At 42.3% G+C, this 17,876-nt stretch overlaps 1 protein-coding gene across 3 annotated transcripts in view; it reads right to left on the reverse strand.

The window, feature by feature from the left end:
* Positions 1–961: 961 nt before the first annotated feature.
* VTCN1 (V-set domain containing T cell activation inhibitor 1) overlaps positions 962–17,876 on the reverse strand; it is a 50,788-nt gene continuing 33,873 nt past the window's right edge. The window contains exons 3-6 of one of the 3 annotated variants that reach the window (XM_036273301.1): positions 14,045–14,392; positions 10,314–10,592; positions 1,627–1,796; positions 962–1,331 (exon numbers count right to left, since the gene is read on the reverse strand). In XM_036273301.1, coding sequence (XP_036129194.1) covers positions 1,672–1,796; positions 10,314–10,592; positions 14,045–14,392 — 752 coding nt within the window. In that variant the 3' untranslated portion in view covers positions 962–1,331; positions 1,627–1,671. Of the gene's footprint in view, positions 1,332–1,626; positions 1,797–10,313; positions 10,593–14,044; positions 14,483–17,876 lie in introns of all 3 variants that reach the window. The other 2 variants (XM_036273302.1, XM_036273303.1) reach the window with 2 other exon arrangements.

The following is a 17,876-nucleotide window of genomic DNA, read 5'->3' on the forward strand; positions in this document are numbered from 1 at the left end:
CCCAAACTGAGTTCTGGCTCTCTGGGCTGAGACAGCAGCCAAAGACCAGAGGCTAATGTCTATTTTTAAGATCCTTTTCTATTCTACATGAGGTTTTCTTACTCTCAGCATGATTGACATTTGGGTCTGGATAATTCTTTGTTGTGGGTGGATGTTCTGCACATCGCACGATGTGAACAGAGTCCCTGGGTTCCATTCACCAGATGTCAGTAGCACCATTCTTCCCCAAATTGTAACAACTGAAGTTGTCGCCAAACAGTTCTAAATGTCCCTGGGTTTGCAAAATTGCTCTGGTTGGGGGAGTCTCACTGCTCTAGGTACTGCTGAAAGCTGAGGTTGTCGCAATCCATGCAGCCCCAAAAGTACAAGCCTGAAACCTTGTGTGACTTAATGCCACAGGTAGTCAAGATGAGAGGCCTCTCCCAGACCATTCATGGATAAACATTATCTGAGAAATAAAATGGCATTTGTTTTTTATTTATTTATTATTATTATTTTCTTTATTGATTTTAGAGAAAGAGGAAGGGAGAGGGAGAGAGAGAAACATCCATGAGACAGGACATTGATTGGCCACCTCCTGCATGCCCCCACTGTGCCCTGACCGGGAATCGAACAGCGACCTCCTGGTGCATGGGTCAACGCTCAACCACCGAGCCACACCGGCCGGGCTGGCATTTGTTTTTTAAAAGAAGGTGCTCAGATATTTAGAAAATGGGTCACCCAGATACTTTTTATAAATGTTAAAATTACAATAATTTCCCACATTTTAAAGCATTTTGAAGGGGGGAAGAGAAGCCTAAGCATGTTGGGAAGCATCATAATGACAAGTGAATCATTTGACCCATCACTAAGATGCAGCTGCTCTGAACTGTGAAGTGGCAGCTGATTAAGAGCTTGTCACTGTTTCCACAAACGTTTAAATGTGGATATATTGCCATCACAACTTTCTGGGAACTTCCTCAGAGCAACATGACAGCAGGATAACTGAAGATTTAGAGCCAGGGAACTGCAATACCCCATCCTCTCTCCCCCCAAGTGAGGATGGTAAGGGGAGGTCCCTGAGACATGGGTGGGAAGATATACTTGTCTCCATGTGAATTTTACTCAGCAGTCTTAACACGCTTCTGTAGTTCAGATGAATTATTTTCCTAACTTTTAATACATGTCTTTGAAGATAGATTTACTTATTCGTATTGGAGTCTTCTATGGGTTGCTTTTGGCTTCTTTTTGCTTCTTGATCTTATATACTCCAGACTTTTAGGCATGAATTCATTTCCCCCAGGAAATATAAAACTAGGTCGTATCTTGTGGTGAAATAGTTCTGCAGATTCCTGGGATTCTGAAAATAACAGCAATAAGATATCATTACAACCATTCAGCAAACATTTACTGAGAACTGAAAGTCTCCCTGCTACTATGAGTGTCTTTTTTATTCAGTAATGGCCTTGTTTTCTGTATTTTGATGATGTTCTTTCGAGACCACATGGTACCATTGTTTGCTCAGGGAAAGGAGATGGCTTGAGTCTCTCCTCCAGGGAGGGGATCTTCCTCAAGGCTGCTTGACTCTTGTTAGGAATACAAGCACACACAGAACTGATCCCCCAAACCATTCATGATTCATCTCACCTGTTGTACCAGTGACTTTGCATGTTTCTGTGTGGCCAAGGCACATTATTTTAGGATCAGGTAAGAGGAGAGCGACAGGAGTACCCAGCTGATGGCAAAGAAAGAAGGGACACACAGGGAAGCCTTTGAGTCCAGCAGCTCTAGGTGACTCCGCCTTTTAATCTCAGAGTCTGTAAAGGGAGAGAAAAAGTTCAGGGTCATAGAGGGAAGCTGGATGTCTTCTTCACATGGCTGGTTGGCAAAGAAAAGTACCTGAAAAACAGCACATTGTTCCGAATACAACTTGTACCCAATTTGGGGGCAATTTTGTACCCCATTATTCATTTTTCTGTCACTGGCGTAAAAGCTGAGCCTTCCTTTTCTTCAAAGGAAGTTCTGTTCCGTGGTCCACTCCAGTAAGCACTCAGCCAAATGAAAAACTACACTGATAAAGAGATAATTATTGGCTATACAAATTGCTGTGGCCAGTCCTTGGTTTCAGACACATTTTTTCCTCTAAGCAGTGACCTTTACAGGTTCTGTTATTTATTTTCTTGACATCACTGCAAAGTGATGAGAAAGTATTGCTCTCTTTTGAAAGTAGAGAAAAGAAGTGAGGAAATTAAATGACCCTACTCTTTTCTCTCTAGACAGTCCAATCTCGTCTAGTTCATTTCGGCCCTGACACTTACTAGCAGTGTGACTTTAGTTAATCCAGTGTGAGTTTAGTTAATATGTGTTTCAGTTTCTTCATCTATAAAATAGGACTAAAATAGGATTCTTATGAGGATTAATGAGTTAATACATATAAAACACTTAGAACAGTGCCTGGCACATAAGTAAGCACTCAGTAAGTATTAACTATAAATACAACAGTAACCCTACTCAAGCTTAATTAATAAGCATTACTTCCATTAAGCTGATCATTTCCAAATCCACCTCCTTATTCTGAACTCTGTCCTGAGTTTCATATCTGTATTTATAGTTGCTACTGCATCAGTTAACAACATAATTATTCAGTAAATATTTTTGAGTACCTACTGTTGAGGTTCAAAGGAGTCCAATAAATAACTCCCGTTTTCCCATCTGAATTCTGAATTAATTAAAGAGTAGGACAAAAAGAATGAGGCAATTGGAAGACTAAACTATCACCTTCATTACTAATAAATCTGATAAAGGATGAAGCTTCATCTGCTTGGAAGTGAGCTGCAACCCAGACTTCTCCAGGGGTAAGCAGCACAAGACTAGGGCAGGCTACCCCCTGAAAAATGGATGACTTGGAGGAGCAGAGTAGAAGTTATATTTCCTGAGCGTAGCTAGAGAGAGACAATAATAAAGAAGGAGCTGAGCTATTTATGTCCAGCTTCTTCTAATACACTCGCTGATCAGATATATTAGTAATTCCTTCTTCTCTGGTGAAGCATGAAAGACAGAGAACAGAGAGGCTAGAAGGGTCACAATAGTGGGAATCTCTCTCATGGAAGGAAATACGTGGAATAGGGATGGAGCCTTCTCCCCAAACCTGTCACATGCTGGGTGATATCTCTTCCTAGGGAAACAATGGGCACTTTCAACTCAACATCTCTAAAACCTCATCTTTTTTTCTAAGCATGGTGCTTCAGTGTTTTGTTTGTTGGTAGTGTTACTAAGCTCCTAAGCAACCTGGGTAGAAATATCACACCCATTGGACTTGCTCTTCCTCTTGTCCTTCACATTTGTGTTACTAAGGTCTGTAGATTATTTGCTTCATCAACTTTTGATTCTTCCCCCTTTCTTTCCCATTGCCACTATCCCCATTAAGACCCGCATAATTTCTCCCCTGGATATGGACATAGGCTCCTGACTCCATGCTATCCTATCCTATCAAAACCATTCTCCTTTAAAACTAGGCTTGAAACCTGCCTTGCTGAGCCCCCACAGTCATAATTAACAACCCATTCCCCTAGGCACCGTATCTAGACTGCGAGTAACTTCTGTTATGACAATTGTGCTGTTTATCTCAGTATTTACTGGGACTTAAATATTGCTTTGTATCTATTTGGTATACAATAGATACTTGTTGAATGAATGACCTGAATTACCAGTATAGTCAGAGAACACAGGATGTAAACCCTATGGCCTCGTTCAATTGTTTAAAAACATGTATGGAGTACATACATACTTTGTGCATGCAAGAAGGAATTATGTTATTTTCTTAATTTTGAGCTATGTCGTGGTACCAAAAGTTGTATTTAGTCTTAGTACTGATACAGGGAACACTAGTTCTGATGTATCCAATAAGCATATATTGAAAAAGAATCTGCTCACTGAATAAAAGGTGTGCTCAATTTCAGTGGTTTATTGAGTTATTGCCCTTTCTAGTAGAAGACATTAGTTATACAGTTTAGAGCATTTTATTGAGATCTAAACTGAGATACTGTTGTTAACACTCATTGTTTCAATGCCCAACGCTTCACTGACTCCTCTTCTGAGAAGGCCTTTCATTAGGTACTGCCTCATTGGTCTAGTGTGGGCAGCTGGCCCACGTTGAGCCTTTCTGGGAATATAGAATAGGACTGAGGGATTGAGGTTCAGCTTGGTTACTCTGTTGGATGAAAGCGACTTGTAGCCTTAGACGACGTGGTTCAGTTGGTTGGAGCATTGTCCCAAACACCAAAAGGTGGTGGGTTCAATTCCTGGTCAGGCCACATACCTAGGTTCAATCCACAGTTGGTGCTTGTACGGGAGGCAACTGGTTGATGTTTCTCTCTCACATCGATGTCTCTGTCTTTCTTTAAAAATTAATAAAAAACATCTTTGGGCGAGAATCAAAAAAAGAAAGTGTTATAACCCAGTAATTTTCCATCCACTAGAAGAAGGAACCTCTCCTGGGTTCCTTGAACCCGAGTTATTTTTGCAAGAAAATTCTTGAAGAGAAAGGTATACATCAGCCATGACCACAAGGGTATTGACCATAAGCTTAACTAATCAGGAGATGCCAGACGGGGCAATGAGACATTCAAGGCTGGGGTCTGGTAAATGTTAAGAAATATAAAGTAAACAACTTGTGCAGCTGCTAACTGCTGATATCCGCTTCTGTACACGTAGCTTGCTTGCTCTGCTAAACTCTCGAGTAACCCCTGTCCTATATAAGCAACCCTCCCCCTTTATTGGCTGCAGTCCCTGCGCAGGTAATAAAGCTTCTAATATTCAAAATTACTTTGTGTCTGAGTGAGGTTGATTCTCCTGGGTTACAACAGAAAGAGACTTTTAAAGTTATGAGTTTGGAGACTTCCGGTCAAGATGGCGGGTAGGTAAATGCGGTATCACGTCCTCCAACAACCACATCAAAGTTACAACTAAACTACAGAACAACCATCATTCAAAGCCTCCTGAAATCCAGCTGAGTGGAAGTCCTACAACTACGGAATTAAAGAGAAGCCGCATCCAGACTGGTAGGAGGGGTGGAGGCGAGGGCTGGTCCCACACCCACCTGTGGCGGATAAAAATCAGGAGGACACCTTGGCTGGGAAGGTCCTCCCTGAGGATTGAGGGGTCCCTGTCCCCACCAGATGATCCACTCAGGGTTCCAGTGCCAGGAAGAGAATCCCCATCACTTCTGGCTGGAAAAACCAGCGGGAACTGAGGCCCAGGGAAGCTGAAGCAGGTGGAGCCCCAGGCAGCTCCTTAAAGGGCCGGCGCACGGACTTATCGGACTCTCTCCCTCTAAGCTTGGAGGGGAGGCAGCTCGAGGGGCACCAGAGACATACAGGGAAGAGCAGAGACATACAGGGAAGAGCTGTTTGGCACTGGAGCGAGGGCTGGAGAGGGGGCTTTCTCCGGGACAAACGTGCTGTCAGAGGCCTTTGTTCCTTTGGTGAGCCCTTCCCGGGGGCGACAGACAGCCGCCATATCTGGGACTCCAGCAACCTGGCTCACACTGGTAGCCCCACCCTGCTGACTCCCTGAGGCCCCGCCCCACCCTGCCCAACTTTCAGGCCCACCCAAGCTGTTGCCAGTTGCTTTACCATAGGATTGGCCTGTCGTGGATCCTGCTTCAGGTTTTCCTAAATTCTTTCAAACAAGCAGCATCTGGTCTCAGCTAGCCCCATACCTCTCATTAAGTAATACACAGAAACAAACACAGGGAGGCAGCCAAAATGAGGAGACAAAGAAACAGGTCCCAAATGAAAGAACAGAACAAAACCCCAGGAAAAGAACTAAGTGAAATGGAGATACTGAGTTCAAAATACTGCTTATAAGGATGCTCAGCAAACTTAGTGAGGGCCTCAAGAGCATAAAAAAGGATCAGAAATGAAGGACGCACAGTCAGAAATGAAGGAGGCACTAACTGAAATAAAGAATAATTTACACAGATTCAATAGTAGAGTAGGTAAAGCCAAGAAACAAACCATCAATTTGGAATCTAGGGAAGCAAAACACACCCAATCAGAACAGCAAAAAGAAAAAAGAATCCAAAAAATGAGGATAGTGTAAGGAGCCTCTGGGACAACTTCAAGTGTGCCAACATTTGCATCTTGGGGGTGCCAGAAGGAGAAGAGAGAGAACAAGAAATCGAAAACCTGTTTGAAACAATAATGGCAGAAAACTTCCCTAACTTGTTGAAGGAAACAGACATACAAGTCCAGGAAGCACAGAGAGTCCCAAAGAAGATGAACCCCAAGAGACCCACACCAAGACACATCATCATCAAAATGCCAAAGGTTCAAGACAAAGAGAGAATCTTAAAAGCAGCAAGAGAAAAGCAGTTAGTTACCTACAAGGGAATTCCCATAAGACTGTCAGCTGATTTCTCAAAAGAAACTTTGAAGGCCAGAGGGAGTGGCAAGAAATATTCAGAGTGATGAAAAGCAAGAACCTACAACCAAGATTACTCTATCCCGCAAAGCTGTCATTTAGAATCGATGGTCATATAAAGAGTTTCCCAGACAAGGAAAAGCTAAAGGAGTTCATCACCACCAAACTGTTATTATATGAAATGTTGAAGGGTCTTCTTGAAGAAAAAGATAAAAAAATGAACAGAAAAAATGGCAATGAATACATGGCTATCAACAACGGAATCTACAAACAAAAGTAACAAGAAGAAAAGAAACGTTCTCATAGATACAGAGAACATTTTGTTGGTTGCCAGATGGGAGGGGGGTTGGGGGAATGGGTGAAAAAGGTGAAGAGATTAAGAAGTACAAATTGGTTGCTAGACTGACAAACCTCAAAGGAAAGGGGGGTTGGGGGATGGGAAGAAATAAACCAAAGAATTTACATACATATATGCATAACCAATGGACACAGACAACAGTGTGGGGAAAGGCGGGAGGGTAGTGGGAGTAGGGAGGAGGGGGTCAATGGGGGCAAAAAAGGAGGAACATCTATAATACATTCAACAATAAAGATAAGTTTAAAAAAATAAAGCTATGAGTTCACCCTGGCCAGTGTTGCGTAGTGGTTAGAGCATCAGCCTGTGCACCGAAGGGTTGTGGGTTCGATTCCTGGTCAAAGGCACATACCTGAATTGCAGGTTTGATCCCCAGCCCTGGTCGGGGTATGTGCAGAAGGCAACCAATTAATTTGTCTCTCTCACATTGATCTCTCTCTCTCTGTCTCTCCCCTACCCTTCCACCTTTCCACTCTATCTAAAAATCAATGGAAAAATATTCTCCAGTGAGAATTAACAACAAATATATATATAAATAAATAAAGCTACAAGCTCTTGGCGACCACATTCTGTTCTATAGACTAAAACTAGAGAGCAAATTAGAGAGTAAAGAGAGAATAAAGTAGAAATGAGAGACAAAAAATCCCAATGGAATGTAAGTTCCTGCTTCCAGCTATTTCTGAAGCTATATTGTACTTACTGTCCTTGGTTCCATGAGACATCCTAATACTCTGTTAATAATTTACCCTTTTAGCTTAGTTGATTTGAGTTGGTTTTCTGTTATAGGCTACTGAGAGTGTGCTAACCAGTACGGTCATCAATTTTTTCCGCAAGATAGTGGAAGAGTTTTCTAATTTTTTTTTTTAAATCCTCACCCAAGGATATTTTTCTATTTATCCTCCAGTAGAAAGAGAGGGAGAGACAGGAAGAGAGAGAAAAACATCGACGTGAGAGGGACACAATGACTGGCTGCTTCACACACGACCTGACCAGGGCTGTGGATGAACCGAAACCAAGGTACGTGCCCTTGGCTGGAATTGAACCTGGGACTCATTGGTCCGTGGGCCGACACTCTACTGCTGAGCCAAACCAGCCAGGGTGAAATTTTTTTTTTAATCCTCACCTGAGGACATTTTTCCTTTTTTTGTTTTTTTTGTTTGTTTGTTCAGATAGAGTGGAAGGGAGAGAGAGAAAGAGAGAGAGAGAGAAACATCGACATGAAAGGGTCACATTGAGTGGCTGCCACCCGCACAACCCAACCAGGGCCGGGGACAAACTGCAATGGAGGTACATGCCCTTAGTGGGAACTGAACCCCGGTCTCTCGGGACCACAGGTCGATGCTCCAACCACTGAGTCAAACCGGCTAGGGCCAGGGCAAACTTTTTAATTAAATATTTTTGTTGTAAAAAACACATAACATGAAATTTTAAGTCTACCAGGTTTTTTTTCTTTTTTTTTCTTTTGTGGTATGTGCCCCTAGCAGGAACCGAACCTGAGACTCTCTGGTTCACAGACCGACGCTCATCCCCTGAGCTAAACTGACCAGGGCAAGTCTACCAGTTCTAAGTTTACTGTTCAGTAGTGTTAAGTATATTCATATTGTGAAACAGATCTCCTAAACTTTTGCATCTTGCAAATCCGCAACTCTATTCATTAAACAACTGTCCTTCCTTCCTTCTTTCCCCCAGCTCCTGATAACCATCATTCTACTTTCTGTTTCTATGAATTTGGCTACTCTAGTTACCTCATATGAGTGGAATTATGCAGTATTTGTTTTTCTGTGATTGGCTTATTTCACTTAGTATAATATCCTGAAAATTCATCCATGTTGTAGCATATGAAAGGATTTCCGTCTTTTTGAAGGCTGAATAATATTCCATTGTACGTATATACCATGTTTTGTTTATCCATTCATCTCTTGATAGCCATTTGGGTTGTTTCCTTCTCTTGACTATTATGAATAATGCTGCTGTGAACATGGGTGTGCAAATATCTCTTGGAGATACTGCTTTCAATTCTTTTGGATATACACATAAAAATGGGATTGCTAGATCATATAGCAGTTTTATTTTTAATTTTTTGAGGAACCTTTGTACTATAGTGGTTGCACCATTTTACAATCTCACTTAACGTGCACACAGGTTCCAAATTTTCCTTATCCTCACCAACGCGTTATTTTCTGGGTGTTGTTTTTTAAATGGGTATGAGTTAATATTGTGGGTTCCATTTGCATTTCTCTTATGATTAGTGATGTTGAGCATCTTTTCATATGCTTGTTGGCCATTCGTATATATATTTTTTTCAATCCTTACCCGAGGACTTTTCTCCATTTATCTTCAGATAGAGTGGGAGGGAGGGAGAGGGAGAGAGAGAGAGAAACATCAGTATGAGAGGGACATATCAACTGGTTGCCTCCTGCGCGACCCTGACCAGGGCCAGGGATGAACCGCAACCAAAGCCTTTAACTGGAATCGAACCCGTGACTCATTGGTCCGCGGGCCAACACTCTAACCACTGAGCAAAACTGGCCAGGGCCATTCGTATGTCTTTTTTCGAGAAATGTCTATTCAAGTCTACCCATTTTAAAATCTGATTATTTGATTTTATTGTTGTTGTTGAGTTAGTTATAGGAGTTCTTTTGTATTCTGGATATTAACCATTTATGAGACATATGATCTACAACTATTTTATCTCATTCCACAGGTTTTCATATGTATAAGTTTAAATAAAAAATAAGCTGGTGAAAATATGGTTTGTTCAGTTAAATTCAGCAAACATTTATAGGGAACTTACCATGTGCAAGGTATTCTGTCTGGTACTATGCTTGATATAAGACGGCGGTTCTCCTGACATACTCCATCCACTACAGTTTGAATTCAAGTTAGCCCCAAGGGGGATGGTTATAAAAATCATAATTCAGTCTCTGCATTTCCTTGACGCTAGCTCAGCCCTAGGTTTTGTGTGCACTAAAGCACTGCAGGAAGACGGGAGTGCTGGGCCTCCCTGTGTCCTGGTCTTTCAGCCTGGGAGGCCAGTTCAAATCGGAGCTTTTAGGTAATCCTGTGCCAGCATTAGAGGGAGCGTGAGCCAGTCCCAGAAGCGCGGATAAGACTAAGGCACACGCTAGGAACTTTCATCTTCAGACTGAAAGCCTTCTCAGAGGCCGGCTAGAACCAAACCAGAGTTGGGGGACTTGGCATATCCATCACTAGCTGAACACATCAGAGATGTCAAACATCATCATTTCCCACTGCTCCAGCAAAGCAGTCCTCCTGAGCTTAGGGCCCCCGAACCCTGAACACTGCTCTCCAGGCAGCCAGGAGGCGTATGAGATGAGGCTCAATGGCCATCTTTGACCTATTATGCCATAAATATTGTTTTGTATTAGTCTTCTTACGTATTGTGATCTCAACTGGAATTGTGATCAAGGTCTCTGTGAAGGGAACTCTAGAGCTTTCTGTGCCCTGGTACATAATATATGTTACAGAAATTAGATTTTAATTTAGATTTTATCTCACCCCAATAAACCCATACATAAAGCATGAAGGAACGCACCTGTTACTTTGATATCCCCTGTGGCTTTGGCAATGTTGTTCTCAATCATACAGGAGTATGTGTTGTTGATTGTGACATTGTAGAGTACAGAGATAACCTTCATGGTCACATTCTCAGAATTCAGCTCAAAGCTGGTATTGGAAACTTCTGAGAAGTTGGTTCTTTGGTCAACTTGGGATGTCCAGACCACCGTAGGCTGGGGGAACCATCGGGGAGCCTCACATCGAAAGCTCTCTGAGCTGGCATTATAGTCCACATCCATCTCTGGGATGCTGAAGGCTGCGGGGTTGAGGGTCAAAAAGGGCAGATGTCAAGGTCAGAAAGGTAAGACAATATAGCCTTTGAAGTAGTAGGTCTTTAAAGCACATTGAGGTGACTCAGTACTTTACTTCCCCAGTGGACTCTCTGTGTATGGCCTGTTGCACTGTAGCTGCAGATAATGATTTGCTCATTGTATTGTTGTAAATCACAACTCTTTGGCCATTATCACAAACTCCCAAGGCCTCAGTTCTAGGTATAATTGTTACAACAGGTAAAATTCTCCAAGTAACAGGAGTTCCAGTGATTACAAAAAGTTTTATTCATTAGGGAAATTGGGGATTTTCTCAGGCTCCTGTGAAGCCTCCTAGACTTTATGTATTTTTCTGCCTGGAGAAAATAGTAATGGGAGGGAGAGGGAGAAGGAAGAAACAAACAGCATTCACCTGTCACCCAAAGAAATTCCATACACAGGCCTGTCCTCGTGGGGATTGGGAGTTTGCTCGGGCTGGGACTGTCCTGCTGTGGTATCCAAGAATGGAGACAGGCGTTTGTTTTCTTCTAAGATAACTCTCTTCACTGGGGAGCTGACTGCATTTTGAAATTAAGACTAGCTTGCTCTTCCATCTAGGTAGACAGACACTTGTGGAAAATTCTGAGGCCTGGACTTTTGACTCCAAACTGGCAAGATACAATTTATTAATTTACGTCGCATCTTCCTTTGCCCAGGACTATGCTGGTGCTGAGTAGTGAAAGGAAAGCCCTTGCTTTGCCCTTAAGAGCCGGCTCTCGGCAAGAGAGAGGAAGACGCAGGCGCGTGGAGCAGGCGGGGAGCAAGCTCCTCGGAGATGACGTGGGAAACTGAGCGGACGGGACAGTGAACAAGATTTATTGAGGATGTGCCCTGTGCTCTGTGCCCAACTCCAGATATTGTTTCATTTGATCCTCACAACAGTCCTGGGGAAATCTATTATTGTCCTCATTAAAAAAATAAGCTTTTGCCCGGCTGGTGTGGCTCAGTGGTTGAGCGTCTACCCATGCACCAAGAGGTCGCTGGTTCAATTCCCGGTCAGGGCACATGCCCAGGTTGTGGGCCCGATCCCCAGTAGGGGGCATGCAGGAGGCGGCCAGTCGATGTTCTCTCTTATCTCTGTTTCCATCTCTCTCTTCCTCTTTCTCTAAAACAATAAAGAAAACAATTTTTAAAAATCTCTTAATTTTGGAATTATTTTAGATTTTTGGAAAGTTGCAAAGATAATACAGAGAGTTCTTATGGCTTCTTACCCATTTCCCCCTAATGTTAACATCTTAAATAACCATGATGCGTTGGTCAAAACTGAGAAACCATCATTGGTGCATTACTATTAACCAAACTCCAGGCTTTATTTGGATTTTACCAGTTTTTCCACTAATTTCCTTTTTCTGTCCAGGATCCCATTCAGAATACCATATTGCATTTTGTCATGTCTTCTTAGGTTCCTCTGGCCTGTGACAGTTTCTCAATCTTTTCATGTTTTTCATGATCTTGACGGTTTTGAGGAGTACTACTCAGGTATTTTATAGGATGTCCCTCTATTGTAATTTGTCTGATGTTTTTCTCATGATTAGACTGAAGTTACGGGTTTTAGAGAGGAAGACTATAGGAGGTAGAGTGCCCTTCTCCTCATATCACATCAGACAGCACATGCTATCAACATGGTTTATCATTGATATCAACTTTGCTCACCTTGCTGAGGCAGTGTTTGCCAAGTTTCTTTGGAAGCTGGACTTCACTAAGTCTAACACACCCTGAGTGTGGTGGCCGGGCAGGGGAGAGTACTAAGCTTCACCTTCTGAGGAGGGAGAAATCTAAATACATCATTAGGAATTTATCTGTAAAGAAGATTTGTTTATCTGTCTCGTACTTATACAAGTATGGAGTCATCTGTATTTTATACTTGGAGTTATACTTTAATACTATATTCTTTATTTTGTTGCTCAGGTTGTTCCAGTTTTGCCACTGGAAGCCCTTTGACATCACCATATTCATCCCCGATTTAAGATGAGGAAACTGAGGCTCTGGGAGTTTGCCTTGCCCGGGCCACTGTATTTGCCTAGCTCTGGCTCCAGACATATGCTTCAGACCATACAGACACACGTTATGAGGCATCCAAAAAAGGCCTGTGCAGACTAGCTTAGGCTATACGGCTTCAGGATACTGTCTACCTACCCTTCAAGATTCCTCTCAAATGCCAAATTCTCACCATGGGGGCTTTCCTATCCCTTCCATCCCTATGCACTGGATGTGATTTCTCTCTTCTGATTCCCCAAATCTATACTTCTCTTAAAGCATTTAATACACTCTACCAAATATGGATATTTACATATTTTTCTCATCTCTGCCCCAAACCTCATCTCTATAAGCTCTACACTCTGAGCTCTGCAAGAGACAGGACAATCATTTTTGGTTTCTTAATCACCTTTTAACTTCTTATAGTATCTATCTGAGTTCCTTGTACATAAATTCAGAAAGCATATGTTAAATTTAGTTGGTAAGAAGAGTAGATTTCATTGGGAGAAGGATTAATGAGTTTATAAGACAATATTGTTTTGTTTAATTACCTTTGAACTTCTCCTATAATGAGTTCCACTGTCATGTGTCCCTGGAGGTACTAATTCCAGACTTGGGTTAGGGTCTACTTAGCAGAGAAAAGTCTCAGGCCAGATTATAGGCTTCTTTTACTCACAATACTCAAGGCTACAGTAAAAGAGACTCTCTCTCTCTCTCTCTCTCTCTCTCTCAATATATATAATTGATTTTTTTAGGAAGGGAGAAACAGATAAAAACATCGATGTGAGAGAGACACATCTATCGGCTGCCTCCTGCACGCCTCCTACTGGGCATGTGCCCTGACCGGAAAATCAAACTGGCACCTCTCAGTCCATGAGATGATGCTCAACCCACTGAGCCACACCAGCAGGCTAAAAGAGACTATATTTATTTTCGCAAAATATTTTAAGAAATATATGTGAAAATTCAGAAGAAGCTAGAGTTCAGAATAAAAGATTCTAAGACCTAGTCTGGCCAGTGTGGCTCAGAGGTTGAGAGTCAACGCATGCACCAAGAGGTCGCCGGTTTGATTCCCAGTCAGGACACATGCCCAGGTTGTGGGCTTGATCCCCAGTGAGGGTCATGCAGGAGGTGGCCAATCGATGTTCTCTCTCATTGATGTTTCTATCTCTCCCTCTCACTTCCTCTCTCTGTAAAATCAATAAAAGAAAACAAATTAAAAAAAAAAAAGACCTAATATTCTAATGGGCTACTTTTGGAGTTGGTGTGGGTCTTGGACAGAAGGACAACCACTAAAGACTTTGAGGGTCCTGTCTGATATTAGTCACTCAGGAGCATGATAGCATATTTCATTAGCTAATCATGCTCTTTAGCCTCAAGTATCTTTTGGTGCTTTCTCTCTCTCAGTCTAAAAATAACTTACCTCCAGTTTTATACTCAAGGTTAGCATTCCCCCTGCCTTTAGAAGTGATGATGTAACATTTGTAGGTGCCAGCATCTGTGAGTTGCACATTTTTCAGCCTCAGAGAAGCATTGCCAACCCTCACTTGATCGGCAAACACTGCTGTCCGGCCTCTGAACATTTCATTCTGGTCTGACAAGTCATCTTTGCCTTCTTTGAACTCGTGGACCAAGCCCATAACACCTTCCTTTAGCCACTGTATCACGATATCAGAAAGTTTGATGTCAGGTTCAAAAGTGCAGCTCAGGATTCCGTCTTCCCCGATGTTCCCAGCGGAGGTGAGAGTGGTGACTGTGATGGAGTGTGTCCCTGCAGTTTAGGAAGCAAGGGTCAGTGCCAAGGGAGGCTTCGGGACTTCTACAACCAAACCGTTCATCACCAAAAGCCAAACAGAGACTTCTGTAATAAATTAGAAGTATAGAAAAACAGGAGAGGCGTAGAAAAGTAGACATAAGAAGACTAGAAAGAGCAGGAAGACAATAGTTTTCAGGGCTACAGCAGATTTGCCATAAACAATAGCTTTTTGGGCCCAGGCAACCTAATCCTTGAGACAATAAGAGAAGAACATATTGGATTTGGGGTTTGAAGATGAGAATTCAAATCATGTTTTGTCAATATCTGTGTGACCTTGAATAAGTCATGCAACCTCTCTGAAGCTCAGAAAAATTGAGGTAATGATATCTGTTTTTCCTACCTTAAAGGGTTCCTGTGAGGATCAAATCAAATCATTATGAACTCGATTTGCAAACTATAATTGCATATATAAGGTATTGCTATTCTTAGTTAACCAGAGTGGTGCAGAATGAAACCTCATCTTAACTAAATGTGTCTAGGAATTCTGAAGAATGTTGCACTCTAAAGTGCTGTTACTTTTATCTCCATTTGAATGATGAAGAAACTAAACATAGAGAAGACAGTGACTTGGTCAAGGTTATAGTGCTAGCTATGGCATAATGAAGAATGGTACTTAATTACATTATTTTTTGGCCTAAGATAGAAGACATACCACCTCGCCAAACATACCACCAGTAGAATATTAATCACGCTGCCAGCCACGTCCACTGCCTTTTCCGCAACTGCCCGGCCGATGCCCACTCAGTGTATTAAGGACTGACCCAGCTGTTGTTTCTGCACTGGGGGCTGCTGACCGGGTGCCTGTAGGACTGATTTAATGAACTGAATCTTCTTGAGAGGCTTTTTCTGGGGGATAGATGTGAAGCCAAGGAGAGGATGAGAATTTGAGACCAAGAGGCGAGTGGGCCAGACAAAAAAGTCGGTGGGGGAAGACCATGAAAGAAAGATAAAGAAGGTCCTCCCCCAGCCCCAAACTGTCTTAGATCCTGAGGATTTTTAGGTCGAGTTCCTATCCCAATCTGTGAGTATCCTTTAAACAAACACCTTATATTAAAATGGTCTTCGCTAACCTCTCTTCCTTAGAGTAAAAAAAAATGAGTGCTGAGCATTTCTCATCTTCCATATTGGTGTTCCTTCTGCCCATCTTTGCCCCAGTCTACACATGTTACATGCATTAATCTTACAGGTGGAGCTTAGAGAACAATCTAAACATATTACTTTTCTAATCACTAATCATCTATGGCTTCCGAGGACTATGGGGTGAAGTTTGAGACTACCCAGCATGGCCTTCAGACCTAAATGGCACATGGCACATGGAAAACGCTCCTACACTGTTACCTTTCCATCCTCATCTCCCACTATATTCTTTCTAGTCTGTACTATCTATTCATATCAGTGATTGATTGATTTTCTGCTTTCAATGGAAAAATATATAAGCTAAGCATACTTGTTATTTTTCAAATGTAAGAGGTAAACATTATGAACATAAGGATATTCTCTCTTGCCTCTTCCAGCCCGTAAACGGTTGGAATCGTTGAACTGGGTCCTAGGCCTTTACAAAGTAGATGAAGGTAATGGATAAGGGACAGACCTGAAGAAGCCAAGCTAGATGGGTTTATATTAGAAAGAACACAGATCTACTGATGGAAGAAAAATTGTAAGTAAAAAGGCAGAGGAAACACCTGTGCATAGGTTGGTTTGAGAGGCTGTGTGGAGGCCCAGAGTGTGGAAGAGAGAGACTGGAGTAGCTGCCTGCCTGGCCATTCATGTGGGAGCTTTGGGAGAGAAGTTATGAAAGAGGATGGTGTGAAGGTTTGATGTGTGATATGAATGCAAAACACCTCATACTCCACCTTGGCATGTTCTTGAACACTGCTTTAAAGATTTAATTTGTTTTCTACTATTTTTAACTTGACAGACTGATATCCAAAATATCTCGGGCTAGTACTGGTTATACAATTATGCTTTTATTTTCACACCTCTGTTCACCTTACACCTACAATATATAGTTCCCTTCTCTCCTTTATCACCAATTATCCAAATTCTGCTGACATTCAAGGCTCTTCAGATGGCAGCCCTGTCATGAAACCCCCCTTTGATCACCAAGATGAAATGAACAGGTTCTCTCTCCACTCTCCCTGGACACGTTCCTTCGCCTCTGTTACAGTAGCTGCCTCCTTCTACCTTGTCTCTAGTCTGTATCCGGCACCCATTCGTAAGCTTTCCAAGGAACCGTTTTAATCATATCTGTAACTTCTATAATGCTGTGATGATTAATTTTTTGTGTCAACTTTTCTGGGCCACAGGGTGCTCAGACATTTTGTCAGATACGTTTGGTGTGAAGATGTTTCTGGATAAGATTAATATGCGAATGAGTAAACGGAGCAAAGCAGATCACGCTCCCCTGATGGAAGCCTTAGAGATGGGGCCTCCTGGGGCCTCAGGGGACTTCCCAGCCTTGAGGACTGAGAGAAAATACATTTCTGTTGAAAACCACCAGGTCTATGGTATTTTGTAACGGCAGCTTCAGCAAATTGAAACAAGTGCCTAGTGCTGTGTTTCTACAGAGAAAAATAATATTTGCTAGTGAATGGATACATGAGTGAGTGGACGTCAGTAGAAAGCAAGGGGCTGTTTAATGGTTCTATCCAAAATGATTATAGGAGTGAGGAGCATTTGGCAGGATTACCACATCTAAATTTGGGGGAAATGTAAGCCAGTGAAAAAGGTGGCAATGAAATACACAGAGATTCTTAATAAAATCATGGAGCAAATGTAACTATATTATAGCCAGGGTAAATTGGATTGTATTTTAGTTGATTTGAAAAATTACTTTTCAGGAAAAATACATAATTAGCGCAGTTTGTGGAGAGAATGAAATGGTAATGACACATCTTAGTTTGGTAATTGTGCTACCAAATTAATTGTAACGTCTTGGCTTTGAGCCCATAGGTGGAGGATTTGTTGAAATTTCTCTTAGAGCCCTGGCTGGTTTGGCTCAGCCGTTAGAGTGTCAGTTCGCAGACCAAAAGGCCTTGGGTTTGATTCCAGTCAAGGACACCTACCTGGGTTGCAGGTTCAATCCCTGGACCCTGTCGGGGTATGGAAGGTAACCAATCAATGTGCCTCTCTCACATTGATTTCTCTCTCTTTCTTCCTTCCCTTTAAAGTTGGAAGATGCAGTCACTTACTGGAAATGAATTCTCTAGCTTATGAGAACTATTACTATCACAGCTCTGGTCTGCAGGGAAAAGAGGATCTGTCAAAGGGGAGCAAGTAAAATCTGAGCACTGCCCTGGCTGGTTTGGCTCAGTGGTAGAGCATTGGTCCCGTGGACCAATGAGTCCCGGGTTCGATTCTAGCCAAGGGCACGTATCTTGGTTGTGGTTTGTCCCCGACCCTGGTTGGGGTTGTGCAGGAGGCAACCAGTCGATGTGTC

This window comes from Molossus molossus, unplaced genomic scaffold (assembly GCF_014108415.1).
Source record: "Molossus molossus isolate mMolMol1 unplaced genomic scaffold, mMolMol1.p scaffold_m16_p_20, whole genome shotgun sequence".
In the NCBI taxonomy this organism is placed as follows: domain Eukaryota; kingdom Metazoa; phylum Chordata; class Mammalia; order Chiroptera; family Molossidae; genus Molossus; species Molossus molossus.